Genomic DNA, 25,545 nt, shown 5'->3' with positions numbered 1-25,545 from the left:
GCATGCATTCACACAACACGTTCCGACTTGTACCGATTCGTAAGAAATTCCGCAGAGGAATGTGTACGAGATGTATGCTTGGTTAAGAAGAAGTAGTCAAAGCGAGTAAACATATGTAGATGTAAAGGGAAAGAAAGTCGTGTTGTCGGTGGTGTTGTATTGGTTGATGTAGTTGCCCAGATTCCATGAGGACTGTGTTTCTTATCCCGGTGAAGACCAGCATACTTTTGAAAGAAAGAAATCACCTCTCCCTTGCGGATGGCACTTAGATATGATTAGGGTTGCGAGACATCCTCCTTTTTGGTATCATTTCAAGCGTCCTCCTATGTTTTACGAAAAATTTGCCCTTTTGTCCTCCTTTTCAGATTTTCTTAATATTTTCTTTTCATGGAGAAAACTTGTTTCTTCACTCGGAAATATATATCTCTTGTTCCCTCCCCCTCCCCTTCCCCCACCACACATACATACACATTTACACGCTTTGACCAATCACCGTCGAAATTCTCAGAATATAAGAACGAGTTGTTATGTTGTTATCAGTACAAATGCAAGTTGCCTGCAAGCAGGGTAGAGGATTTTTTAAACACGGTCCAGCTTGCTCTAGGATAATATGAAAAAGACAGTCGGAAAAACATCTCTGTAAGATAAAAACCACAACATCCATTTTGAGAATACTCTTTGCTTGCTCACTAATAGCTAATTCCGTGCACTGAAATTTGGAAGAAGGTCATGGTGGCACCTCTTCAATTCAGAAATAAGAAAACAAGATACAAAAGACACTCGATGCTGATTTCTACGGCGAAAGCGCCTCTAGCAAAAAAAAAAAAGCAACGCTCCCGAAAGAATACAAAACCCTTCTATGTGAGGATAGGTAAAGAAAACCCTCTCCTTGAAAACTCTCTCTCCTTGATCCAGGCAAATTAATAAAATTGACTAGACTGAACAATTCGTTATAAGCGAGGGAAGACGGATCATTATTGTTCCTTTTTTTGTGTTTTCTAACGGTTCTGCTTTAGTTGGGAAAATTATTGTGGTGGCGGGTAGTTTTTGTTAGCATAGTGGCACCATCTGTTGTGGAAAAATGGTGTTACCAAGAGTGAGCCTGAGCGCACAAGTGTCTCTGTTTTCGATCCCGGTAACCTTACACATGACCAAACAGCAGAAAGATAATTGAACTTGGTTGTATGACGCTATTGGTTGTATTTTAGGGCGAGGCAAGAATTACGTTGACATACTATGACCTTTCTTTTTTCAGATCCAACTGTATATAAACTACACTCTTTGAAAGCATTCTCAACATTGCTATACCAACAAAAATAAACTGACTCAATACGCACTGCAGCAGACAAAATAATTTTTTGGTAAACGGCATTTTTGGGGAGGAGAGTGTTTACTAATTATGTCTGATGTAGAAAAAGCCACTAGTTGTTTCCTAATCCAAGAAGACCTATACGAGAATTCGCTGGTTGCAGTCGCTTTGATTTCCGACGTGACATTCGAAGAAGAACGAAGATGCTATCGCCTCCGAATTCCATTAATTAATGAAGAAAGCAACAAACGAAAGATTATTCGAACGCAATCAACAACGATTCTCCCGCTCCGTATGTCGATTCCATTCTGTTTGATCCTAGCTCTGATCCAATCGCCGTCCATGGATGACGGCAGCTCTAGATAACACCGGTTGGGAGAACCGGAACATGCCATGCCCCGGAGTAGTTCTTTTCATCAACCTCCTGCCTCCCCGGCCACAAAACGCAACTTGGCAAATAAACGCTGCTCGCATCTATTAGGATATGGCCTGATCAATCGGATGATACTGGATATGCGGTGGGGGGAAACACTGTCTATGCTGTTTGAAGCGTAACTGCTTGTCATCGTGGCATTCGTATCTCTCTAGGCACATTTGATAAAATCCAAGGATTTTCTTTGATATACGTGATGATTAGATTTAAACGATGCATCATTCGCATTTGGATTATGGAGGAGAAATAATCCTTTTGCCTGAGATACTAACACACAAATACATTTACCATTGGGTTTTCCTTTTGGGAGGGGGGGGGGGTGTTATGATGCTCGATTTAGAGTTCCATTAATTGAAGCGTTCAGCCCAACAACGGTCTACCGTATTGCCAAGAAAATAAGCCCTAAGATGATTTTTCAGGATACTCTCCTAACATAAGCCCTACCCCGAAAATAAGCCTCAGCTAAAATCGCCAATCTGACGCATTTAATATGTCGCTGCAACACATTACGGATGTATTGAACTATGTAAAATGTTCATTAGGGTTTCATTATTATTTATTACTAGCTATACTACCCGGTGCTGCCCGGGTTTTCTTCAATGAGGCTTTTTGGATCACGTGATATCTCCCTCTTTCTTTGAGGGACATGCAAACCGTGTCTAAATTAACCAATATGGCGACTTCCAGCGTGACTCAGAAAAGAAACAAATCTAGATTTAAAGAAACGTAGAAATTAATATATTTTTTTTTCCTTTTTTAAGGGCGCTAAGTATTTCGATCCGCCCCCCCCCCCCCTTTGAGAACTTCAAGAATCCATCTGCATATTTCATCTTCCAAAAATGCTTAGTTAAAGCTGTGGAATTTCCTCGATGCACTTTATGGGTCCATAATTAATTTTAAAACATCCTAAACTACATGAATTTATGCAGTTGAATATTAAAAGACACAATACGGAGACATTAATTTTCATGATTGAGAAGATATAAATACCCGGCTCAAATCAATGTTATTGCATGGATATCCCACTGAAAAGTAGGTCCGGCTAATTATTACTTCCTATTTAATCTCCTGGGCTTCGTATATCTTTAAGCGAACTCAATATTTCAAAAATCTAGAATTCAATAAAATTTTCAAAATTATTGATGTGGCGGAAAACCCCACCAAATTTCACCGCATTTCTACAGTAAAATCGACAATTTTAACACTGATTTCTATGGAGATCATCCTTTGCCTGATCCTCAAAGTGATGCTGATAATGATTATGGCATCTATTCAAAAAGTCTCATTACTGGGAGGATTGAAAAAGTGGCAAACCATTATAAAAGCATAAACTATTATACATATATACTAACAGGATTAGAGAAGTGACAAACCATTGTAAAGGCATAAAACACGTCTGAAATGCATTGCTAGGGAACCACGGTAACCAAAGTAAACGTTCGGAAAGTGATTGTTGAGGCCCAAAAACCATTGTTGCCGGACAGTTTTTTGCCCATATGGGGCATTTTCCCTGCTCTGACGAAATTTTAAAGTAGCCTATCGTTCAAGTCGGGTCCCATTTGTTATATATGCAAAATTTGGTGACGATCGATCTAAAAATTGTAGATTTGTATAGAGAACACACACACACAGAGACCGACAGACATATAGAAAATCAATTTTATATATATAGATGATTAAATTTTATTGAATAAATGTGCCCAAGCAGGCCTCCTTCGACGCGATTTGAACGCCTACGTAAATAAAAAGATAAATTTGAGACTTTGACTTTTATCAAAGAAAACGAATTAATTCTCTGTGGTGTTTGGTCAGAACATGATAACTGCAAAATCAAATTTTTGAGCTACAAGCAATTTCATTGTCATTTGAAACTCAAAAATAAAGCATTAACACAAATACAAATGAAAATATCTTACATCAACATGTTGTTTAGCCGTACCCGCGCGTATTTGTACATTTATCTCACTTCTAAGTAGTTATAATTAGCGAGACTTACTTGTAGATCAAAAAGCCACTTTTTGGAGGTATCATGTTCTGACCAAAGGGGCCGTTATTACGTCAGCATCGATGGGGGAGGGGGTTTCCGATTTACTGACTTTTGATGACAGGGGGAGGGTGTTGGATAATGCTTACGTCATCAACCATCCTTAATGAAAATACGAAATATTTTTAATGGTTTCTTACTTGGTGCGAAAAAAACGAGAGAAACCTTTCGATAGTTTGTGGGCACTTGAAGTAACAGCCCCCCCCCCCCCCGCTATTGATAAGTGTCCTACAGAGCCACTTTGATTATCTCTAAATGTTTCGTGGATCCAAGTGATCTGGAAGTGTGTCCGGGCCGCTTGAGTACTCTGGAACTGTGTCACGCATCACTCAAGTGATCCGGAATTATATGCCGCGGATCACTTGAATAATCTGAGAATGTGCCACGGGTAACTTGAGTGATGTAGAACTCTGGGAACCACTTAAATGCTCTAAAACTATGTCACTCACGGGACCTTTAAATGTGACACGGATCGCATAAGTGTTCTGGAATTGTACCACGGGACACTTAAGCGATCTGTAAATGTGCCGCTTAGTTCATTTTTACAAAATTAGGTTTGAGGAGGGCAGGCCGCATCACATAACACCCAGGACCATATTTGGTCCGCGGGCCAAGGGCCTTTATGTGATTTATCATTATATGTCTTAGAGGGTGGGTCGCAATGAATTTATTAAAGATACATTTTGAACTCATGGCCTTCAAATAACATTGAAATTAACAGAAATTGATTATAATAACATATAAAGGTATTTTCTTCCGAAATTTCAATTTAAAAAAAAAATTTCGCATTAAAAAACAAATTTTTGATCGTCGGGGGGAGGAGCACGATCCCTCCCTATGCCCCCTCTCCCGCGTACGTCTGTTATCCCACCAATATGCGTTAGGATTCAGAGTGGCAGAGCTGATGACGAAATTTTTCTGACAAGGGGGAAGGGGGTCAGAGTTTTGCTTGAAAGCTTATGGGGGGGGGGGTGAAAAATGGCTGAAAATTTGCTTACGTAATACTTGAACGGACACAAACATCGCAGAATTACTACTCACAGCGTTTCTGATGATAAATAAAAAAGCAACATACGTCTGGTATTGCACTGTAAAAGTTTTAGGAAAGTTCTTTTATAAAACTTAGAAATGAAACCAATACGCCTATTTGTTGTTTCACGTTTTATAAAAGAATTTTGCTAAAACGTTTATAGTGTAATCCCGTCCTATGCATAGGCGGAGGTAGACTTGGAAGTCTGGGGGGGGGCACGGCCACTATTGCTGGGGGGGGGGAAATTATGCTATTGTCGATTCATCTATAGATATATGCATTAGATCGGTCGACTTCACCTTTGATGCTGGGGGGGTAATGTCCCCCCCACCCCCCGTATTTCCGCCCATGGTCCTATGATGACACATTCCGGCTATCCAATGAATGTCGTTTTCATAGTCCAGGATTACACTATAAAAGTTTCGTAAAATCTCCTTGATAAAAATTGAAAAATGCAACCAATAAGCTTATGCGAATGTTAACCAATAGGCCTTGGCTTTTGTTTTTTTTTTCAAGTTTTGTGAAAGATCTTTTACCAAATCTTTATAGTGTAATCCTAGCCATAAGTAAACAACCGGTACAGTTCGACGCTGCGGACCAAATCAAGGGATGAGTATTTTCGACGGGCACGGACACATGCGTACCCACCTCGTCTGATCCTGAATACATATAAACTGAACTTGTTTACTTCAAACCACGACACACCCAAGAGAAATGTTTTATGAAGCTCAGCGTTTGCAATTTCTTGTCGATTTTTTTGTAACCGTCAGTATTCTGGTAGAATACCTACTGCCAAAAAAAGCCTCGGCCCTACCCCGAAAATAAGCCCTAATGCATGTTTTGAAGCAAAAATTAATACAAGACAGGGTCTTATTTTCGGGGAAACACGATACGTCGTTTTTTTTTTCAAACTTCAGAGGTGTAGCAATTAAAAGTCATTCCTGAATTGGGGAAACGTTACGTTTTTTTGGCTAGATTGCAGCTGTGTGAAGTGGCACATAGCAACGTTTCTGCAAGAACTGACTTGAGACATGTGTAACGGAATGTATATGGAGTTTATTGAGTCGAAAAACTGATTTTTCGCAAATATGCAACATAGACCGTTATTCGGCCGAAAGCTTCAATTACCAGCCACCGTAGTGGCACTGATTACAGCTATCGCTGAGTAGATAGTTCTTCAAATGCGTAATTATGTAGGATTTTTTTCCCCAACAAATGTGAATATTCCGTTTTCTTTTCTGCTTCGAAATTTTCCATCTCGGACTTTAAAAAGTTATTCTCCGAATGCCGATGAAGACTAATGCAAAAGAAACTGAGTCCAAAAAAGATGGCGGATGCGCATCTTATATCCCTCACAACGGCTTACATTCCTTCTGGGATGTAAGCCCTTCACCCGTGTGGGTTGGATCGTGCTGGGAAGGATACAAGGTGTCCCAGAACTCTTTTGCTGAAATAAGAGAAGTTAGTGATAGTCAAGACCTCTCTAAATGTTTTTCGCATATGCGAGAAAGATATCCTTTCCCCCCCCCCCTCACTCCCAGGGTTACTTTAGGATTTTTTTCCCCCTTCTTTGTAGGCAGTGACTCGAATAACATGTTAACATGCGCTGTGAAGATTAAAATTGACTTGGGACACCGAGCGCCAGTGCAAAAATTGTTTGCATTGGCATGTGCGCTATCGCCCATCCAATCTTTTTATTTGCACTGCACAACAACTCGGGTCGTATTGCCATACAGCAATTCACTATCGATCAAGTTCGGTCGGAAATCTACCCCCCCCCCTCTAGAGCAATGGTTCTCAACCTGGAACCATGTGACCCCCTTGCTGTCTTAGGATATTCTAAGGCGCCTCGGGTGAAAATGAGAGGAGCTACGAGAAGTGGTAAAGGGGGCCACAGAGAGTTTTGAAGAGAAATAAAGCTTTCAAGTGAAATATGTAGGAAAAAATGTGACTGCATTCAGAATTCAACAGAGCTGTCCATGGAACCAGGACCATTATAACTCACTCATGTTCACATGTGGGCATGCCCCGGGAGCCTACATGAAATCTGGCGCTATAATTTTCGAGTGTAAGTATGAATTAATGTATCCAGCTTAGTATAGAGCTCCAGAACTATACCCCCCCCCCCACATCCTGCTGCAGCAGGGTTCCTAGGCTGGGATAATTGCCAGGGCCCCTGGTCAGATTTTTCATGGGCCTTTTACAATTAATTAATAGTGCGAATACCAAAAAAAATTTTCGTCCCAGGCTTGAGCCCTGTCAGCCCTACCCTTGTGGAGGATCATGTCCAGAACATAACTTTGCCCGGGGTCTCATGATGGTGTGATGGCCATGCTTAGAACCACCACAAGAAGGAAGCTGACTAAACTCTAGCCCAGGGAAGCCGCGGACCCATGTGATGTGTCGGGAAGGGCGATTCATTATTTAAATTCGTTGGATAGCCCCGTATTTTACACAGACCTATTTTTCCCGTATAATTCTGCTCTTGGGAGAGATGATCACCATTCTACCCCCGGATCCGTTCGTGGGTGGCCCAATAATGAGATCATCTAATTTATAAAATTTTTGTTCATTATGAATTTAGTGTAGTCACTAAATTCAATTTTATAAGTAGAAATGTAGAAGGATGAGGGTATAGATCCCTGTGTAAGACGAGGAAACGAAAGTAAAATATGGTTGAAAGGGGGCCCATGGGCTAGAGAAAGACGAAAAAAAGACTAGCGGACCTCATTGTTTCGCCTGAGGTCCGCTAGAGAAAGAACTGTTCTAGTCCTCGGGATCGAAAGGAAACCATGAAGGTGATTCAAGAGCACCTGACCACTGCGCCACTCGTGAATGCATACCCTTCTCCTATGTACATCAATTTTCGTAACTGCAATCTAGGCGAAAATCAGATGTCATTCGGAGTTGATCGTCGATTAGTGAATGTGTTTGATCACAGGTGCTGATCTGGGTGGGAGGGGGGGGGGGTTGCAAATTCGAATCGCCCCTCCCTAGAGCCGAACAATATGGGGAAATTTGTGTCGTTATCGAAAAATAGAGGACGATCCGACGCAGCTACACACAATAAGTCGCTTCTTACAATGGTTACGTGCCCGTCCCCGCTATTCTCAAAGCTCAAGATATCTGCCACCTTTTCATCAGCAGCTGGAGATGTCTACTTCCGCTTCATTCACTGCTGAAATTGTTTGCTTTCACTTCTTTAGCAACTGAAGACTCCTACCTTCCTCCATTTGCAGCTGAATATGCCTGCCTTCAGTCCATCCGTGTCTAAAGATGCCCGCCTTCACTGAGGATCCAGAAAGGGGGGGGGGGAGTCATCGCCCCTTTCAAGAGTAGAACAATATGGGAACCCGTAAAATACTGGACAACCCAGCGAACTTACACAATAAATTGCCCCTCCCGACACATCGCCCTGGATCCGCGTCTGTTTGATCTACAGGACGTAGTGTTTAACAAGTGGATTATAAAAATAATGATCATGTCATCAATCTTGAAACTGGATTCCTCTTTTACAGAATGGCCGATCTCCAGTCCACACAACAGCTGCCAAAGGCCATCACCTCGTTCTTGTTCGACTCCTAAGGGTTGGCGTTGACGTCGACGACAAAGACCTGGTAAGAAATTGTCTATCAATAGATATTGCTAATTATATTTTCGAGATTATAATACGTCATTAATCATTTAGTTTATATATTGGTTAATTTTATATCTTTTTCTTCCCGACCAGGAAGGGAAGACGGCCTTACATCTCTCAACCGAGAACGACCACCAACGTGCAGTCGAAATCATGCTAGAACACAACTGTGATCCCAACGCAAAGGATACAGTGGGTATTGTTAATTTTTCTACGTTGATTTTTTTCCCCCCGATCAATCGGCAATGATTTCCTCTGTATCCATCTTTTAGATTGAATTTTACTCCGTTTTCTAATCTTTTGGGATATAAACATAGTGCACGCTGGTTTTTGATTCTGCGAGTCGCCGCCGTTACGGATTGGTTAAAAACCTGGATTTTAGGTTTTTAACCAATCAGCAACGGCGCTGACCCGCAGAATCGGAAACCAACGTGCACTATGTTCGTACCCTTAGGCCGGTCGTCCACTGGAAGCGACTTGAATCGACAAACAAGACGCGCTCAAATCTCTATTTGCAAGACTGATCCCATTGCACAAGAAAGTGCGAGAAGTTCGTCTATTAGCAACGTCTATCTTCAGCTAGTGATTTCCGGCTGCAACAGCAAACGACAAAAAAAATTTCTGATGGGATCTCACGCCTCTAGCCGTATCTGCGCAGACGCAGTGCGGTTTTTCCCATTTTATTTCGCACCATTCTCTTCCTCCTTTGTCTCTTTTCTCTGGTCTCCCCAACCCCCCCTCCCCATCAACATGGAAGCTGAAAAATTAAGTAATTACCAATTACCGTTCATATGGACTGTGATGGTAATTAGTTAAGTATTAATCGATTAAATATAATTACTAATTTGTTTACAACAAGATCACTTTCTGGGAGTTCGTGTTACATGTCGCATTGATTAATTAATAAAATTTCCTCAAAAATTTTAGTTTTCCCAATATTTTCTCAAGTTTATTTAACGAACACACGGGAGCTGAGTAGCGTGTAGAAAATGCTCCCAGAGGACGACCTCAGACGCACTTTTGTCGGCTGTTGCCGCATGTTGTCGCTTCCAACGGATGACCGGCCTTAAGTATTCTTTACATATATATGCGTCATTGTCGAAGATATAGTTGTCTTTAGTAGACACAAAAAATAAATAAATAAATAAAAACAGTTCTCTTTCTCACTGTTTGTACTAAAATGATTCCTATTCCTATGTTTTCATTCGTTACGTGTAAGAATGTCTTATTCCTTCAGAAATCAAAGACAGCCCTGCACGTTGCGGCCGGTTTGGGTTACTCGGACGTTGTGGAAACGCTCCTAGACTTCAAGGCGTGCATTAATGTACGAGAAAAGGTAAGATTTTTAGTCTTATATATGTACGTGCGAATTTCCGTTTCACGTTGATTATTTGTCACTCTCTCTCTCTCTATCTCATGCTAACTTTTTTTTCCTTTTCAACCAATCCTTAGCATGGGCATACGCCATTACATCTCGCCGTAAGTGGGAACCATCCGCACATGGTAGAGCTTTTGATGCAAAAGGGGGTCGACGTCAATGCTACAAATATTGTACGTGTGTATGTTGGTTTTTTTTTTTTGCACCTAATTTTATCCTGCGCTTCGACGTCATCTATAGCAGAAGGCCTCCGCGCTAACTTTTAGGTTTTTAGGTGACGTCACTAAAGAGGGTCATCTCACCTATTGCCATTGGATATACTACAAAAAAGGGTAAGAATGTTGCACGCGTCGGCCTGATAAATCCAATGGCTCTAGGTAAGATGGCCTTCTTCAGTGACGTCACGAGATTCACGCGGATTCCTTCTGCTATAGGTGGCGTTGGCTTAACTGTATTATCGCTCGTATAACACTTCTCACTATGTCCGAAATTCAATACCACTCTCACTCGTTTCATTTCTTCCTAGAGGCAGCAGACAGCGTTGCATCTGGCAGCCGAGTTGGGCTATAGCGAGGTCGTAGAGGTTCTGTTGGCTCACGGGGCAGATATATCGGTTCCTGAGAAAGTAAGCTGCACTCTTTACTGCTCACTATGGGATTATAGTGGTGGCGATTCAAATCAGAAAACATTTCAAGATTTGTTATAAACCCCAAATGTGAATGTACCTAAGTGACTCAAAAAACGTTTTAGCGGCTTTTTCAGTTACTGTTTGTTGTGTACTTTACTTTATTACTGCTGCTTGTTTACTTATTCAATACTATACACATATTCCTATACTACCCTGAAGAGAAGGAACAACGAATACTGTCTCTTTCCTTCTGTTATCAAAATTGGAACAAAACCTGACTCCGCCCACTACTTCACCAAACACCAACTCTTGCCATATCGCTATATTGCAATTTACTGCTATTAGTGAGATGGGTTGGAAGTGAAGGCGCTGTCTATCGGTGGTCGCCTCGAGTTCGTTAGGGAAAATATCTTATCTATATCCTCCCTTGGGTTCGAACTGGCGGTTGATTTGACAGATTCGAAGGGGTTCGAAAAAAACACGTTTTCGCGAAAAAGCCGGCTTTACAGAGATCTCTGGGCTCGCCATCGCCGAAATAAGAGGGTTTTAAGGACGCGAGATGTCTCGAAATTTCCGAAATACAAAGCATGCCAAGTTTGGCGAGATGTCTCGTAATTGCCTCTGAAACACCTCATATATATTACAGGCTATTCAGAATGTCTTTCATCCCCATCAACCTTTGCTATTACACCCGCAAATTTCTTTGTTCAAAGGAGCAAAATAAGTCACACGTCGGTCAAGTCCAGACTGTATATCGGATGTTTGAACGGGATAAAATGGAAAATATTCATAGTGAGTATTGGCCAGTACCCAGCATACTCATGGTACTGTTCCAGAAACAGTTCACGTTGGCTTGATTTTAGTCATCTGTTTGCATTGCGGGTATGTATGGTGATCGAATGTTCAGTCTGTTAAATCCATATTTGACAGGTAAAATTTTTATTTTTATTTATAACAACCACAAGAGCTTGCTTTTCTCTCTCTGTTATTACGCTGGGAGGTGCAATGCCGCCATTAAAATTAAGATCTGGTCAAATTTTCGACTGTGAGTATATAAATTGTGTAGCAGGTAGTTCTAGACAGGTTGGGGCTGTAGAAAAATCACATGTCCCCGGAGGAGGGGGGGGGGTCCCTATGACGCTGGTAAAACGGCCCTGCTCGTGTTCACCTTTCTTTTTCCGTGCATTACATTTTGATTCACTGCAGACTTATTGTAGCACTGCATTTCTCGCCAATAGTTATTCAAAGGGAATAATTGGCAATTTGGCCGACAATTGGCAACATGTTTAGGGAAAGTTGGCGGTGTCTCTTATTTATGATCTCAATTCTGGTATTTTCCCTGATCAAATATGGGGCCAACTTATAATAAAACAACAACTTCATGCGCATTGTTGTGATTGCATCTGATTATATTTTTCATAATTAAAAGTTCTTGAAGACATCAACCTTGATTGTAACGACACCTCGGTTATAGCAACAAAAGCTAGATACTGCTAGTTGCGATGATGAAATACAATTCTCATGTTAAATAGCTTTCGTTTACCTCAGAAAAAACCCCTTCCGCGTCAAGACGCAACTTGGATGTGTCTAGATCCTCACATAGTGTGATCCGGCTTGTGTGATGACCAGAGCCGCAAATAAGGAGGAGCAGGCAGGTCTGATTCCTCGGGCGCTGGACCAGAAGAGGCGCCGAATTCAACCTTTAAATGCTGCTTCTAAATGCAAGTTCGGAATTCAGGTTTGTCCCGGGTAACAAAGTATCTGGTCTTTGATCATTTTTGTCGCATCACGGTCATTTTCTGCACACGAGGGCTAATTAGACCGGGACCTACAATTTATTGCCGAGTCCGAACGGCAGGCTTGTTTTTTATACTCATCGAGAGGTTAGTGCGCTAACCCCTCGATGGGGGTAGCAGTTTTTCAAAGTATCTGGTTGTGTCCCTGGTGATGATGATAAAACTTTCAGACTGACCCTCGTATTAAGATACTACGTGCGTCTAAACCAAGGGTGCTCAGACTTCAGCAGAATGCGGACCACTTCATTGGTATGAAAACGTGTTCCGGGCCACCTGAATGCTCTGGAACTGTGCTGCAGGTCACTCAAGTGATATCTGTAAATGTGCAGCGATCCGCTCAAATGATCTGCAACTGTGCAGCGAAGTCACTCATGAGGCTTATGAGTATGCCGCGGGACACTTAAGTGATGTGGAACTACACCGCGAATTTTGCTTGAGTAATCTGTGCCACCATTAATTTTTAGAAAATTATGTTCGAGGTCACAAGCCACATCAGGTGACTCCGAGGGGTCACATTAGGCCGGCGGGTCATGGGGTTGAGCATGTAAGGTCTGGATTCCATACAAAACAATTGATTGATTTTTTTTTTCTGTTGAATCAGGGTGGCCGTAAAGCCCTCTACATAGCGGCCAGAGGAAGTTTCACAGCCATCGTAGACATGCTTATACGTGTTGAAAGGGAACACATTCGTAAGGTAATTTTTTAATATCGACTCTGTGCAATAATAACAGTAATGAATAAGGTTTAACTGCGGCCATGTTTTCTATCGTTACTTTCTCCTTTTGAAAACATTCAGACGCCCCGTATTAACGGTTAATACATAAATTTGAACGGATTTCAAAAGATAATAAATCAACGATTTCATGTACCGTAGTTGCGATTTGCACATTTAAAAAATACTTGCCGAAAAGTCGGATATTTTCGGCATTTGAAAAATTTTATTACTTTCGCCTTAGAGAGAGATATAAACGGCTTTTTATCAGCCTAAGATATCAAGGAAACAGATATTTTCTGGATATTATGCTGAGGTGAATTCGGAAACAAAAGTGATCGTGTGGGACACGAACACAGACCTTCTTGCATATCGGGCAAGCATGCTACCATTTACACCACTGGAGATAAGACCCTGCCTTCCTTATTTCACGCGCTATGACGTGAGACGCTGAAAAGTCATTGTTCCGGCGGAGACGATGACTTTTCTTTCCGAGTTCACCTCAGCATAATATCCAGAAAATTTTGTGTTTCTGTTTACTTGATTTTCGCCACAGGTTGACACATATTTAGTAGCACGTTAACGATTTGCATGAAAACTAAATCATACACCAATCATTTGTGTGAGAATTTACACCAAATGTGCCTTTTCTGCCAGTGTCAACATCGCAGTCTTTCAAATAATGAAACAAAGCCGTAATTCCATTCCGCATAAATTTTTGATCTAGTAGGGATTTCATTCATGAAGGAGATGTTGGTTCCCATCATATTTTAAAAAGGTGGATTAAATTTGCTTATTATCAGGAAACAATACTATATGTGCCACCTGTCGGCTAGATATTTAACCAACTTTTTTTCTAGTGCCAGGGAAAAAAAATCCGACTCTTTTAGACAAGGGCGCAAACCGCACCCTGTTTGTTGATTTTGTTTTTAATCCGTCCAAATCTCTTAGGGACACCCTGTGAATATCTATTATTATAAACCTGTTAGATACATAAAAAATATAAGTATATACTCATCGATTTGATAACAGGACAGTTCTACTACTTCGGAGCATTCAGGAGGCGAAAAGCACAACTCCGACACTCTGGGAGCAGTGTTCGAGCGACAGCACAACGAGTATATGCCGGAAAGGCGATCCGAAGCCCAAACCAAGTCCATGAGGCAACTTCTATGGACACTGGCGAGGAGCCACTTGGATCCGCAGGACTGGAAGCGGCTCGCTAGGCACTGGGGCTTCACGGAAGAGCATATAAAAGCCATCGAGCATCAGTACACAGGTTCGAAGATCCGCTCTTGTACAAATTTCAATTGAAATTAATCAAGACGTCTTTATGATGTTTATTTTTGATCCGTACCTCTCTGGTTTTTATGTATTTTCATAGGAAAGTCCAGTTACAAGGAACACGGTTACAGGATGCTCTTGATTTGGCTTCAAGGAGTACCCTCGTCTAAGCATCCCTTGAAGGAACTCTTCGAATCGCTCGTTGCCATCGAGAAAAGAGACGTGGCTGGTACTAATCTTAAACGTTCTTCAATTTGTAAACCTAAGAAATTCCTCTTAAGACCATTGTTTTTTCTTTTCTTTTCTTTTCAAGCAACCTTTCTTGAAAAGGCACCTTAAAGCCAGGTTTTCCTAGAAGCAGGTTTCTACAGAGCGCACAACGTGAAAACGCTTATTGGTAAAAAAAACAGAATTTCAGGTTCTCAACCAATCAGCATACGGCGCAAAACGTTGCACTCCTAGGAAAACCCGGCTTAAACCTCCCTTCAGTGATTGATTAACTTGGCTTGATTGAGCTTTCCTTGCTGATGGAAATTCGAATTCACGACTGCACTAGCCAGCTTCGACCATTGCTATTTTAGTTCCTGTTGACATATAATGCAAAGCGGTATCTTTTACGAGATCTGGGTCGATCAAATGAAACACATTCGAATGGATATACAGTAGAGCAGTGTTTCCCAAAGTGGGCAATATCGCCCCCTGGTGGGCGATGGAATGGTCCGGGGGGGGGGGGGTGATAGAAGTTACGGATTTAACATAGGATCCTATGGGTTCTGTTGAGTTGGGAGGCGATAAGAGAAAAAAATTTCTGAAGAAGGGGGCGATGGAACGAAAAGTTTGGGAAACTATGCAGCAGTAGAGCATCGATTATCCGAAACAACTGGGAGGTGGGGGACAACACTGCGCCCCTCGGGCTATGAATTTGTCGACTGGAACGCTTTCGGTTAACCGATATTTCGGTTGATCGGTATCCGGGTAATCGATGCTCCACTGTATCAGAATTGAATAGAAACAAATTCATAAAAGAGAGCCAGAATGAACTTGGATTTTGGTTAGGAGAAACCATTGTAGGGTAACATTAGAGATACGCAAATTTCGAAAATAAAAACTCAAGATTTCGCAAAAAAAAAAAATTGAAATCAGAAATTTTGCATTTGTTCGCAAAAAAAAATGCATTTATTTGCAAAAAATCAAATTAACAACAATTTTTTTTTCCAAATATAGGACCAATCATTACATTAATAAGTTGAAATCTAATATTGTATTAGTCCTTATATATTCTCTTCTTTCTGCCTGTGTCTTCTTTCAATAATAACGACGTTGTAGATGCTAAAAACATCTCTTAGCATCCACGCCTTCAGCGAAGGCTTTGAATAGCTGGCCTTGCAAAGTTCAAGCACCAGATTTTTTTTTACTTTTACACACATTTCTTTTTTTTTTTCAGAACTTGGAAATGAAAGTCAACTGAACTCGTAGTTCACGAGCTAGAACTTCAATTTCATAACTGAATAAAAGTTACCTAAACCAGGCACGTATTTTGCAAAATAATTGCGCACAACACAGGTTTATCGAAGCTCACCAGACGAAGAATTAGTCACCCTGGCAAGCAAGCACGGAGGTGTCATTAAACTGATACAAATAGCGCAACAATCGAGTCACGTGCTCAACTGTGCGTGCACTGCCTCTGCGTGATCATAAAGCAGTAACGTCGAGTGAGAAACTTTTGTTTCAAGCGGGAATTGTCCGTCAAGATGGGTAAATGCAAGGATGTGACTAAGTGGCAAAAAAAAAAGGGGAAAATCGTGTTTAGCCGTGGCCACGGCCATACGGTGAGTGAAGTTGCCGGATTCGTTGATGTTTCGCAGTGGACTGTTCAACGTTGTCTGCAAGAAGTGGTGTAACACGCTTGGCCAGAACTGTGGTCGGAAAAAGATCCTAACCGAGACATACCGGAGACGAGTTTCACGCCTTGTGAATCGAAATCGCTTCCAAACCCGACAGGAATTGCTGCAGTGAGTGAATGAAGGTCCATTCCAACCTGTTTGCGAGAGAACATTTCGACGGGAACTGCATGCAATGGAAATTTGGAGCTGGGTATCTTGCAAGAGGCTATTGCTTTCACAGACGCATTAAAGTTGCAAATCTTCCGTGGACCAGAAATCACCGAACGTGGACAATAGCTGACTGGCAGCGTGTAAATTGGTCCGACGAATCACGTTTTTGCCTTTATTCAAATTACGCACGCCGTCGAGCACATTCATCGAGCCATTGAAGCGTTTCGTCCTCAATGTGTGCAAGGTCAGGTTCAGGCCAGAGGTGGGTTTGTGATGTTTCGGGGATGTTTTTCGTACTATGGATTAGGCTCACTCATTGAGGTGACCACTAACATGAACCAACATGTTTATTTTCACATTCTCGATGATCAGGTGTTGCCTTTCAGTCAACATCTTTATGATGAGTATGCTGTTGAAACACCCATTTTTCAAGATGACAACAGCAAAGTTCTCAGGGCTGATCGCATGTGTGAATGGTGTGGTGGAATGAACACCTCACACACCCTATCAAACCTCGACTCGCCTGCAAAATGACTTGATCTCAATCCCACTGGAAATCTTTGGGACCCTTTGGAACAGCGGGTAAAACGCCGAAATCAGCATTCATGGAATTTGTTGGATTTGCGTGATTTAATCCTCAGCGAGTAGCTTAAACTGAGTGCGACGTACCTGCAGAACCTTGTAGACTCCCTTCCTAATCAAATCCAGGTGGTTATCAAAGCCAAAGTTGGAGTTACACGGTATTAAACGTGATGACTTGGGGGATGACTAATTTTTTATTCGGTGAACTTAGCTTATGCAGAAAGATATTTGCTTTTAAGCATATAATAGGACCTCACGGCGTATGTATAGCCTACTGGATAAAATTTGTTGCAATTTTATCCAGTAAATCCAGTATTCAAAAACCCGTTGACGCACAGTGGTGATCGGCTGAAGTTTGTTTTCTGCAGTTTTCCAACTTCCAGGAATGAATGTAATCCGATCTTCTATTCAAAAAAGTCTCTCCGCAGAGAGTTGGCAGACCTACAACACGATATTGACGTAACATGAAAATTCATTTATCGTCTCTACTTCATAATATGAAATTGAGATGGCAGCACCAACAAGAACAATGTACAAGCACAATTCTCATCATAAACACGTTGGGCCACTCATACACACACATTCCGGCATGTACCAATTCGTTACAAATTCCGGCTGCACCAGCTATACCTTTTCCATCAGTCTTGATATGTCTACTCGAACGTATTTCATTCTATCAACCCTTGTAATGATTTATGAATGTAAAACTCTCATGGTTATATATAATACTATATTTACCTCTTCTCCTCTCAGAGAAGATTCGTCGGAAAGCTGAGGAGGAACCAGTTCGTCGCAGCTGCCACGCCAACCGCTTTTGTGCCTTGTGCGTCATCATCTGACTCGAAAAGACGACAAAGGCAAGGAAGAAAAAACGACGACCAAAACAGAATTATATTATAGTCCTCAACGGAAGATGAAGAAGTGCCAACAACAACAAAAAAATTGCTTTTTTTTTTGTTTCCGTAAACAAAAATTTATATACATGCGAGAATTCCCATGATCTAAATTTCAGGAGTCTATATGAAGCCGGGTCACGCCCTTTGAATTTTGCAGCGCAAAAACTGATTATGGGTGTGGTAAGAAAAGCCCGGGAGATTTTTTAATGGTCGATTTTGCGTAGCCGCACCGCAAAACTGGTTTTTACGCTGTGGAATTCAGAGGAGTTCTGCAGGTGCAGACTTTGTTTCTAAAGTGTAAATTCGTTCTTCTTTGGGTGTTTCAAAATTTCTGCTGTGCCTTATCACACGTAAATCTATTTAAATTTTTCTTCTTTTTTCCATATTATATACTCCTCGAAAGCTGAGTCAAACGAAATAATTGCCCAAAATATTCGACTTCAAGTGCCATAATGAAGAGAAAAAAAATTACCCTGAGAAACTGCATTCGTAGGCCTTAGAACGAAATTGTTGATGGAAATCAGATTGGTTTTCCATAATGCGAAAAATAATATATGAAATTATCTAAATATATCCTATTTTGTAAAATGGAAACATGGACTTATAATTGCGCAATTATGTTTATCTTTAGGTCAGTCAGGACTCACAGACATCTTTAGTTTATTTTCTGAATTCGCGAATTAATCTATTTTCTTGAGGTCTCACAGACATCTTCAGTTTATCTTCCTCTCATGCGAATCAATCTATTGTCTTTAGGCCTCACAAACATCTCCAGTTTATCTTCCTCTCATGCGAATCAATCTATCAATCTATTGTCTTTAAGCCTCACAAACATCTCCAGTTTATCTTCCTCTCATGCGAATCAATCTATTGTCTTTAGGCCTCACAAACATCTCCAGTTTATCTTCCTCTCATGCGAATCAATCTATTGTCTTTAGGCCTCACAAACATCTCCAGTTTATCTTCCTCTCATGCGAATCAATCTATCAATCTATTGTCTTTAAGCCTCACAAACATCTCCAGTTTATCTTCCTCTCATGCGAATCAATCTATTGTCTTTAGGTCTCACAAACATCTCCAGTTTATCTTCCTCTCATGCGAATCAATCTATTGTCTTTAGGCCTCACAAACATCTCCAGTTTATCTTCCTCTCATGCGAATCAATCTATTGTCTTTAGGCCTCACAAACATCTCCAGTTTATCTTCCTCTCATGCGAATCAATCTATCAATCTATTGTCTTTAAGCCTCACAAACATCTCCAGTTTATCTTCCTCTCATGCGAATCAATCTATTGTCTTTAGGTCTCACAAACATCTCCAGTTTATCTTCCTCTCATGCGAATCAATCTATTGTCTTGAGGTCTCACAGACATTCTTGGCTTATCTTCTGCTTCCCGTGAATGAATCTGTTGTTATGTTGTCCCTGTAGAGCTTTCTCTATGATTGTGTCCAAAAATTGTACAAGTTACATCCCATTTTTTTAATGCCGAAGTATGCAGCTTAATACCAAAATATCTTGTTTTAATCACTGTCTTGTAACAAAACCATTCAAAAACCAAGGTCGGTCGCTTATTCTTGATCGCACAGCTTTAAACAGCTTTCTTAACGCGTCTATGTATTGTTTTCCTTACGATGTCTGTGTTCTCCTCAAATTTGGTGCATGTCTGAATGCCTAAGGTGACTTCTTATAATGTACGCAAGTGAGTGTTATCTTTGTTAATTATTAATTCTGCTGCCCTGTCGGATATACAGTACTTTTTCGCTCGTCTTGATAGGGCGCGGATCCAGAGGAAAGCGATATCCTCACTTCAAGAGGTAGATAATACCAGAAAATGCTGCTAGGTTTGTATTACATTCCCTTTAGTGAGAAAGAATATGTTTGAAACGAGAGCGTTACGTGTAAACAAAGTGTATATAAGTACACTATAGTACATTTACAGACGTAGGGTGCTTCCTTACGTTTGGAGCATGGTATTGACAAGGTTGTATGAAAATGATTGGGTTGTACATGATGTGCCTTGATAATCTATCCCGGTGTTGAAGTTTCATAAGCTTTTAGATCGAGTGTTGAAAAAATTAAAAATATTAAATTCTCGAAAGGTAACCACGTTTGTGCTGCGATATTTCTTTTTTCCTCTTAACTTCATCTTTACAGGTAAATGATTGGAATTTTTACTCGCTATTCACGTGTCTGATACCACTGAGCTACTTATAACGTTAACCCCATGACAATAATCCCGAAAAAGTATTTTCAAGGAGGTTTCCACTTCACTAGCCTGTGGTTTTCCTTAGGTTTCACGTCCCGATTAGGTGAAAATAAGGCGTGTAGAAACGGACCTATCGTCCTGCACAACAACAACGATTGGCTACAGTGATAACACTCTGACGTCACACTTCCTTCGCTCAATGATAGTATGAGTTAGCCTGGGGATTCAAAGAGCTCTAGGTGAGACTGTTGATTCATGATTATCAGGAACTACTGAAGTGCATATTTTAAAGGGCTTATCGGTGTCCATGTCTTTCAAATCCGAATATGTGTTTAAGTGATATATGTTTGTGAGATTTTTTCGAAGAGGGTCAACGGAGATTCGAATATCGTTCGTGATTGACATTTTGTGTGTGTACAATGTCTTATGTTCGCATGATACAATGAAATATATCTAAGGTTTGTATTTGAAGATTTAGTAGCAGGTCTATGCTGTATATTTGACTACGATTGCTTATTTAGGTTGCTCCCTTACCCCTTCACAAAAATCATGTTTATGGTTATAAATAAATATATTTTTATGAAACGCTCTTAATATTCTTTTGATTTTTCATTCACCTAATCCCACAGATTCTTTCAACCGTCTTGTTATCATCAGGTCTCGCGAATTAATCGATTGTCTTGAGGTCTCGCAAGTCAACCAATCATCTAGAAGTCTCACAGACATCCTCAGTTTATCTTCTTGTCTCGCAAAACGTTTCCGATTTCTCATAGTCTCTCGAACATATTCGATGTGTCTAATTATCTCACTGAACTTTTTGATAGTCTGGTGGTCTTACCAACATCCTCAATTATCTATTGTTCTGCATGGCATCCTCGAGATATCTTCTGGTCTTACGAAACTATATAATATCTTGTATTCTTACGGACATAATAGATGTATCATTTTGTCTTGAAGATCTTTTCGGGCTCGTTGGAACATCCTTTTCTCAAGTTCTGGTCTCTCGAACCTTTTCGATTCTTTTGAGGCCCTAACATCCTCGATTATACTTTATTCCCCCACGATATCCTCGATTATACTTTATTCCTCCACGATATCCTCGATTATACTTTATTCCCCCACGATATCCTCGATTATACTTTATTCCCCCACGATATCCTCGATTATACTTTCTTAGGCCACCGCCCCCCCCCCCCGATATCCTCGAACCGACACATTCTAGATTGCTTTTATAGTCTCGCGAATCAATCGTCTTCAGGTCTCACAGACATCTTCGGTTTATCTTCAGGTCTCACAAACTTTTCCGATGTCTTGTAGTTTCTCTTGAACATATTCGATGTGTCTTATCATCCTGCATAACTTTTCGATTGTCTCGTGGTCTTGTCTACATTTTCAATCATCTTTTGCTCTGTCTGATGTCCTCGAGATGTCTTGCGATCTTACAAATCTTTTCAAAGTATTATAGTCTCGGGGACATATTTCACGTATCTTCTTGCCTTGAGGATCTTTTCGGGCTCGCGGACATACTTCACTAATATTCTGGTCTCGTGAATCTTTTCAATTCTCTTCAATCCCTAACATCCTTGATTATTTTTCCTCCACCGACATCTTCGATTATCTACTGGTCTCGTGAATCTCCAGTTCTAATGCAACTTCGTCGACATCCTCTCAATACCTTCTTTTTCACAAAATATTTTCAATCTTTTTTGAGGCCTCATTAACGAAACTGGAGCCGCTAATTTCTGGATGTATCCGTTCTTCGAGAAGCTTCGAAATTGCAAAAGTGATGAGAACCCGAGTGCATCTGGTTCTTCAGCTTAATCAATTATTTCTGACACTTTAAATAATATTCTATATGCTATCGTAGACTTTTCTTTTCGAGAACTTGTTAGTCTCACTGATCTCATCTCATAAATATCTTGTACCACGTACCCCACTCATCACTTTCCAGCTTCAAAATATGATCTGGTGTCGTGGGCTCTTTCCATTTTGTCCCCTTCCGTCTTCTCAAAACCTACTGTGCCATGTCCACTGGCTTTCTGAGAACCCGCGGACTCTTTTAACTACTTCCTGCTGTTGAGGACATCCTTGAACAATCTTCCATGAAAATGGACCCTCATAAGCTTAATAACGCAGCAGCAACGATTAGAATATAGTAATATTATAAAACATTATATACATATTTCATATAAAACTTTTTTTTCTTTCTTTTTGGATAAGTGATAGTCTATTGATAATACTAGTTGATACGTTTTTTTCCCTAGGATATTTGGACATTTTGTAGTTATTGTGTGTCTTATTCATAGTACCTTTGATAAAATTTGTTTTGGTGAAATTTTACAGATTTGATAATAGCATGTGTAAGATTTTAGACAAAAAAAAAAATATATATATTCAACATTCCCCAAAAACTCCGCCGAATTTTGAAGAGCATCCAATGTCTTCGTAAAGTATATAATTCTATGAAAAAAAACTAATTGTAATGAAAAAGTTTTTCTGGAAAATTCATGAAACAAATTGCAACTAGATTTGAAATTTCTCAAAGTGTATTTTACTACTGCTGTCTTTCACCCAGGAATTTGTCTCTATGATAAAAAAAAGTGAATAAATTTTGTTTACATCTTTCATGTTGAATAGTTTCCTTTATTTTCACTTCGATACAGAAGAGGCAGGTTTTTAAATTGCCAATCGCCAGAGGCGTATTTGCAAAGGGAAGAGCCTTATTGCCCCCCCCCCCCGTTTAATGAGGAGCATTTAAAGCGTGAATTCGGTGCCCCTCCAATCCAGGGCACAAGACCCACCTGCCCCCCCCCTAGTTCTGGACCTGCACCTGAATGCCAAAAGAGTTGCCTAGAGAGGGAGGGACTGGGTCAGTGAGTGATAAAAAAAACCTAGAGATTGACTGACCAGGTCGGTGAGTGACCTAGGAGTGTGGGAATGTGAAAAAAGCAAGAGTGGCTTAAAAAAAAAGAGCAACCGAATGACGTAGATCGTGTGCAAGCATGTGAGCAACCAAATACAGTGTGGAAACGTGAATGACCAAAAGAGTGACATATACAGCGAATTACCAGTTGAGTGAGCGGGCAAAAGAGGGACCTAGAGAATATGTAGAAGCATATGATCGACCAGAGCGATCATATGCGAGATGCGAGTGAGGGACTATAGGCCAGTGATCGGCGTCCGAATGGTGCAGTGGTAAGATGCTGGTCTTCAACCATGAAAGTTACCGTCAAGGTTCGAACCCGGGGAAGAACATCGGAAACAAGTTCTTTACGTACCGATCCTGGGGTGACCACCGATATATGACGCCTTCATTTCCCACCCAACTGCACTAGTTGGAAATTACCGTATGGTGATATAATGTGTAAATATAATAATATATGATATGACTGGAGTGTTGGTGTGTAAAGCTGTTGAGGTCAGGATCGACCAAAGGAATGAGAGAGAAGCGTATTTAAAGGGGTTGCGGCTAAATGAGTTATATCCCAAGATGGCAAGTTTGAGCAATAAATGATAAAGAAAATTAGAGACTAGAATGGGAAAAGAAGCGGCAAAACGACAAATCCGCCTCTGCAAACAGCTGAACTTCATTCCTGTTTGCAATCGAGCTAATGTATATTCTGATATTTGACCCCTCCCCCTTGAAGAAAAAATATCTGAATATACTCCCAACTAACGTGATTAAAATTCCATCAACTGATGGACTAAAGGAGAAATTTAAAAATATCTTTCATTTCTATATTCTTTTTAACAATTTAGTATAATCGTTTCCCTGCAAAGTTACAGGTGTTTTCCTGTTCGTCATTTTCTACACCTTCACGGTAGCAGAGATTCCCGATTTGAAAATTTCAAAGTGTGCTTTCCTAACAGATTTGACAAAAAAGGTCATCTCTATCTATTAGGGGATGAAATAGATCAGGGGTTTTCAACGTGTGGCCATAGGGGGAGATTGACTTGAATGTCTGGGGGGGCACGATGATGATGATGTCAGCTCATATATACATTAGATCAGTCGACTCCACCTGTGACGCCCCCCCCCCCCCGTATCTCGGCCCATGTGTGTGGCCCTCAAAGCTTCTTTTTTTTTTGCAGTGGCCCACCGAAGAAAAGACTTACGTAGTTATACTAGTACTTTTGAAATATGCTGGAAAGAAAACTTATCCCTAAATTGGTGAAGGAAATAATTTTAAAATTACTTTTATTTTATTTTAAAGATTCGTAACTAATGAAAGAAATTGTTTTAAAATTGGTAGAAAATAACATTATTTTGCAATTCACGTAGAATTCATAGCAAATGGAAAATAATTGAAATGCGTATTTTCAGAATTGATGAAGATTCATTCAATGAGAAAAAAAATAATTCAAGATGAAAACAATTTCAGCATTTTGATAGAATTCCTTATTTAATGAGCAATAACTTCAGAATTGATGAAAAATTCATTTTAAAATGAAACCTTAATTTCAGAATTGATAAAAATTCATTATTTGATGAAAAAGCTATTTCATAATTAATGAAAATTTATACTTAATTGAAAAAAAATAGTATCGAAATGAATGAGAAAGATCATATTTAATCGGAAAAAATAATAATTTCCGAATTAATCAGAATTTATATTTGATTTTAAAAACTGATTTCTCGAAATTAATGAAAATTCATATTTTAATGAAAAAATCAATTTGAAAAAAAATTAAAATTCTTATTTGTTCTCACAGAACAAATGTAATTCTTCAAAAAAAGCCCACATGGCAAGACAACACTGTGCCACTCTAAATACCGCAATATGGCTTCTTGGCCATATCGGGTTTCATGGACTCTTTTTTTTTTTTTTTTTTTTTTTTTTTTTTGCTCGCAATGATTCGAAAGAGGCTGACCATATTTCCTCGAGAGAAATACGGGACATTGGGATTCCAAATACGGGACAACGCCAATTATTGCCAAAACCAAACAAAGTTGAAAAATATTATCGAAATTACGGAAAAATCACAATAGCGGGAAATGATGCATCGCTGCAAATCGCAGTAGATTGAAATGTATTCTTCGAAAAACAAACGTTCAAGGCAAATGTGGGAGATTAATATTCTTTATATAGTTGTAATTATCGTAAAATAAATTATGAGTTGAAAAATAATGTCAATCTTAGACTTCAATAAAGAATAAAAATTCAAGTAGGCTTCGTGTAAAATAGGGGAAAAATCGGACACTTTTGCCAAAAAGTCGGGACGGCCAAAAAAACAGAAAATACCGGGACTGTCCCGGGAAATACGGGACGTACGGTCACCCTGGTCCAAAACGTTGAAGATCCCTGAAACAGACGAATGTCTGTCCCGTAAAGTGAGTATTATATGGTCATAAAAACCCACTGAGCTACAAGTAAGCTATAAGTAAACTTATAGCTGTTTATAAGTAAACTTATAGCTGTTTATAAGTAAACTTATAGCTGTTTATAAGTAAACTTATAGCTTATAGCTCAGTGTAAAAACCATATGATCCAGAATCTCTGTGGTAATATCAAGTCAAGGCAAGTCAAATAATTTCTGTTTCCTATGGTCACGAC

General features: G+C 40.1%; 1 protein-coding gene across 2 annotated transcripts in view; it reads left to right on the top strand.

Annotated features, from left to right (window-relative positions):
* The window catches only part of LOC149078150 (uncharacterized), a 120,062-nt gene extending 102,205 nt beyond the window's left edge, over positions 1-17,857 (top strand). For both annotated transcript variants that reach the window (XM_089241744.1, XM_089241745.1), the window contains exons 7-15: positions 8,335-8,433; positions 8,547-8,645; positions 9,691-9,789; positions 9,906-10,004; positions 10,358-10,456; positions 12,857-12,949; positions 14,000-14,246; positions 14,352-14,480; positions 17,641-17,857. In XM_089241744.1, the coding sequence (XP_089097870.1) occupies positions 8,335-8,433; positions 8,547-8,645; positions 9,691-9,789; positions 9,906-10,004; positions 10,358-10,456; positions 12,857-12,949; positions 14,000-14,246; positions 14,352-14,480; positions 17,641-17,726 (1,050 nt within the window). In that variant the 3' untranslated portion in view covers positions 17,727-17,857. The remainder of the gene's footprint in view (positions 1-8,334; positions 8,434-8,546; positions 8,646-9,690; positions 9,790-9,905; positions 10,005-10,357; positions 10,457-12,856; positions 12,950-13,999; positions 14,247-14,351; positions 14,481-17,640) is intronic.
* The last annotated feature ends 7,688 nt before the right edge of the window (positions 17,858-25,545 follow it).

The sequence above is a fragment of the Pholcus phalangioides genome, unplaced genomic scaffold (assembly GCF_987345545.1).
Source record: "Pholcus phalangioides strain wild (caught in Gottingen) unplaced genomic scaffold, Ppha-v1.0 ptg000014l_1, whole genome shotgun sequence".
Classification (NCBI taxonomy): domain Eukaryota; kingdom Metazoa; phylum Arthropoda; class Arachnida; order Araneae; family Pholcidae; genus Pholcus; species Pholcus phalangioides.
This window is presented reverse-complemented; position numbering and strand designations above follow the sequence as displayed.